General features: G+C 36.1%; 1 protein-coding gene across 1 annotated transcript in view; it reads left to right on the top strand.

Moving 5' to 3' along the window:
• The window catches only part of LOC107286029 (lethal(3)malignant brain tumor-like protein 4), a 43,045-nt gene that overhangs the window by 1,177 nt on the left and 38,489 nt on the right, over positions 1–3,379 (top strand). Inside the window, exons 2-3 of the mRNA XM_015814324.1 lie at positions 2,366–2,513; positions 3,093–3,141. Coding sequence (XP_015669810.1) covers positions 2,366–2,513; positions 3,093–3,141 — 197 coding nt within the window. The remainder of the gene's footprint in view (positions 1–2,365; positions 2,514–3,092; positions 3,142–3,379) is intronic.

The raw sequence follows: 3,379 nt of genomic DNA, 5'->3' as shown, positions 1-3,379 counted from the left end.
TTGGGGTAGTCCTCGACTTATAACAGTTCATTTACTGACCAAACTGAAAAAAAGACTTAAGACCATTTTTCAAACTTACAACCTATGGTCATGTGATCAAAATTCAGACACTTGGCAATTAGTTCATATTTATGACTGTTGCAGTGTCCCAGGGTCATGTGATCACCTTTTGCGACCTTTTGACAAGCAAAGTCAATGGGGAAGCCAGATTTGCAACAATCTTGTTACTATCTTAACAACTGCAGTGTTTCACTTAACAACTGTGGCAAGAAAGGTCATAAAATGGGGCAAAACTCACCTAACAAATGTCTCACTTAGCAACAGAAATTTTGGGCTCAGTTGTAGCTATAACAGTATAGAGCACATCTATGTTGGAAAGTTCTCTTTAAAGAAATAAGAGGATGAAAGGTTCACATCCACAGTTTTTGAACTGTGCAAATCATTTCTAAAAGGCTAGTATTCAACAGTGACCTCTGGATTCTCATATCCATGTTTTGGAAAGGACATTGAGAACCAACAGAAGGGCAAGAAATGGGACTGTGCAAATGACTCAATCATATCAGAATCAATATCGGCAGTGGAATATCTTTTGTAGCGGGATCTCTGTTTGCTTTAATTCAATTATTTTTTTTAATTAAAAATTGAAGGTGTGCATTGTGATCATTGTATCATGTGTCTGACTAATTAAACACTTCAAAGAACTTTCAGGCATGGTTTAACCTAAAAAGCCTTTATTAGTGTAAAGGAGTGTAAAGGAGTGTCAGCACAGCATGGAGAATGCCAAGATCTGAATTTCCCTTCCTTTGCACATAACATTCCAGGCATTTCCCTTCCCCTATTTTGGGGTCATGATTCACATCTTCCAATTAACCTGGAGGGCAAAGATTCACTTCCGTTCCACAAGCCTTTCTCTCCTCTCTCATTCTCATCTGAATTAACTCTAAAAGTACCAGACAGTTCTGCATATTTTGTCAAGGCAAGAATATTCAATATTAGCAGCGTTGACACATTGCTTCAGAGGGAAATAGAAAAAGGAGCCCAACAACTTATGGCGTTAATACAAAATGCAATTTTTTTCTTAACTTTGCAATGCCCCTCTTGGATTTCCCCCATTGTAGGCTATTATATCATACATTCTGTGTGCAGTTACACAATGTATGTATATATTGATTTATTTCCATTTATATGATCACCTGTCTCATCAGTGCAACTCTGGGCCAATGCTTCAAGTGACTTCATTTTTGTCTATGGTTTTCGTGTCCATAAAATCCATACATTTCTGGTTAGGGGGAATTAATACTAAACAAATTAACCACATTCATACTGTATATCGTGTTGAGTCAGAGTAATATGTCAGTTCATTGTTGGTTTATTTAAGTTTTCTAGTTAGGCTAGGCAGGGGTAGGCAACCTTGGCTCTTTTATGACTCGTGGACTTCAACTCTCAGAATTCCTGAGCCAGCCAAATGGAGCTTTCCAAATGGAGAATATCCATTATTTTCCTGAACAGACAACACAGCCTTAAAAATCAGATTGGAATGTAGAACTAAGAATGACAACTGTTTGCTAAGCAGTTGAGTTAATGCTCCACATTAAACCATTCTTGCGGCTTACTATTCCCATGTATTGCAGCCTTGGTGTCTATGCCGGACCAATTCAAAAGACTTTAATAAAGTGGCTAATCAATAATATAAAACAATAATATAAAACAAAGAGCAGTAATGCAGAAGAATCAGCAATGATAAATGGAGCACAGCCCTAAATGCATGCTGAAGTACCAATGTTAATTAAAACAACAACAACAACAATAATAATAATAATAATAATATAAATATAAATAAAAAAGTTGAAAGGGAACTTGAAGGTTATCTAGTCCAACCCCCTGCTCAGGCAGGAAACCCTTTACCATTTCAGACAAATGGCTGTCCTGTCTCTTCTTAAAAACTTCAAATTATCTAACTATGAATGAGAGTATGAGGCAGGTAGTATCAGATATAGCCACATATATACTGTCATGCACATTACCTCCGAAGAAGGTAGAGCCTCAACAATATTATTTAAATTGTTAGGTTTGTAGAGAAGAAAATGGTGCAGATTTAAAATAGGTTAGCCTTTGATGCCATCTTAAAGACCAGAGGTCCCCAACCTTTTGGGCACCAGGGACCGGTTCCATGGAGAGAAGTTTTCCCGCAGACCGAAGGGTGCGTGGTTTTGTGTGCTTCCTGCATTTTGCAGATGGGGCTTTGCTTATTTGTGCAGACCAGTTGCTGGCATGCTGCAGCCTGGTACTGGTCCATGGACCGGGGGTTGGGAACCCCTGTTAAAGACCATGTTTTCTAAGTGCATGTAATTGCATCTTTTGGTAGACTGTCTAAGGACAATACCACCAACTGTGGAAAACAGACAAATAACAGTCAGGTGCGTGAAACTGATAGACCCTCCAAGCGGCTTCGAAGGAAAAGAAAGCTGCTTTTAGATTCTGAAGAGGAAGAAGAAAATGCAGATGAAGAAGAGGTAAGTAAATGTGATTTCTTTAACTGAAAGAGTAGCCAGAAGGCTATAATGAAACTTGTAGTGATAAGAATTTGCCACATAAATTCAATCAATCCTTTTATATTTATAATATTTTTAGAACTATTAACTATTATTTATTGTGTCAAACAAAACAAAACAAAATATACACATTGTATACATATAAATACGATAACATTGTGATTTTACATTAAAACAAAAGGGAACAAAGAAGATTATTGGAAATCTTGCTTTGCTTTTTATCAGAAAAAAATATTGCAAAATCAGATTTTTAAAAGTAACACATACCACTATTTCACTACTGGAAATTAGAAATTAGTTGACATGTTGAAATTTACCATTCAGAGAATACTACTGCACTAGAAAGTTTAAAATGGTTATTTGTTCTAAATGGCAGATTATATATATAATATATTTAGTTTATTTGTTTCATTTATATACAATATATCTGTTGGTAGTTTAAAATACTAAGCAAAAAATAAATATTGCAAAAGAGTGAAAATGACATTCAACTATATATGAAAAATGTCAGTGTATTTTCATCTGGTTTGTGTTATCTAGGAAAAGAATAAATTGAAAAACCGCAGGAATGCAAAATCAGTGAAGCAAGGTAAGGGTGCAAAACTGATCTCTAATTGTTCTATGACAAAAAGATCCTGGAGCACAGGGGAACTACCAGAGGACTGGAAAAGAGCTGATGTAGTTCCCATCCTCAAAAAAGGAAAAAAAATGGACCCAGGAAATTACAGACCTATCAGCCTGACCTCAATACCTGGGAAGATCCTGGAAAAGATAATCAAACAACGAATCAACGAACACCTAGAGGCAAACAAAGTCATTACTAAAAG

The sequence above is a fragment of the Protobothrops mucrosquamatus genome, unplaced genomic scaffold (genome assembly GCF_001527695.2).
Source record: "Protobothrops mucrosquamatus isolate PMUCROS unplaced genomic scaffold, P.Mucros_1.0 scaffold237, whole genome shotgun sequence".
Classification (NCBI taxonomy): domain Eukaryota; kingdom Metazoa; phylum Chordata; class Lepidosauria; order Squamata; family Viperidae; genus Protobothrops; species Protobothrops mucrosquamatus.
This window is presented reverse-complemented; position numbering and strand designations above follow the sequence as displayed.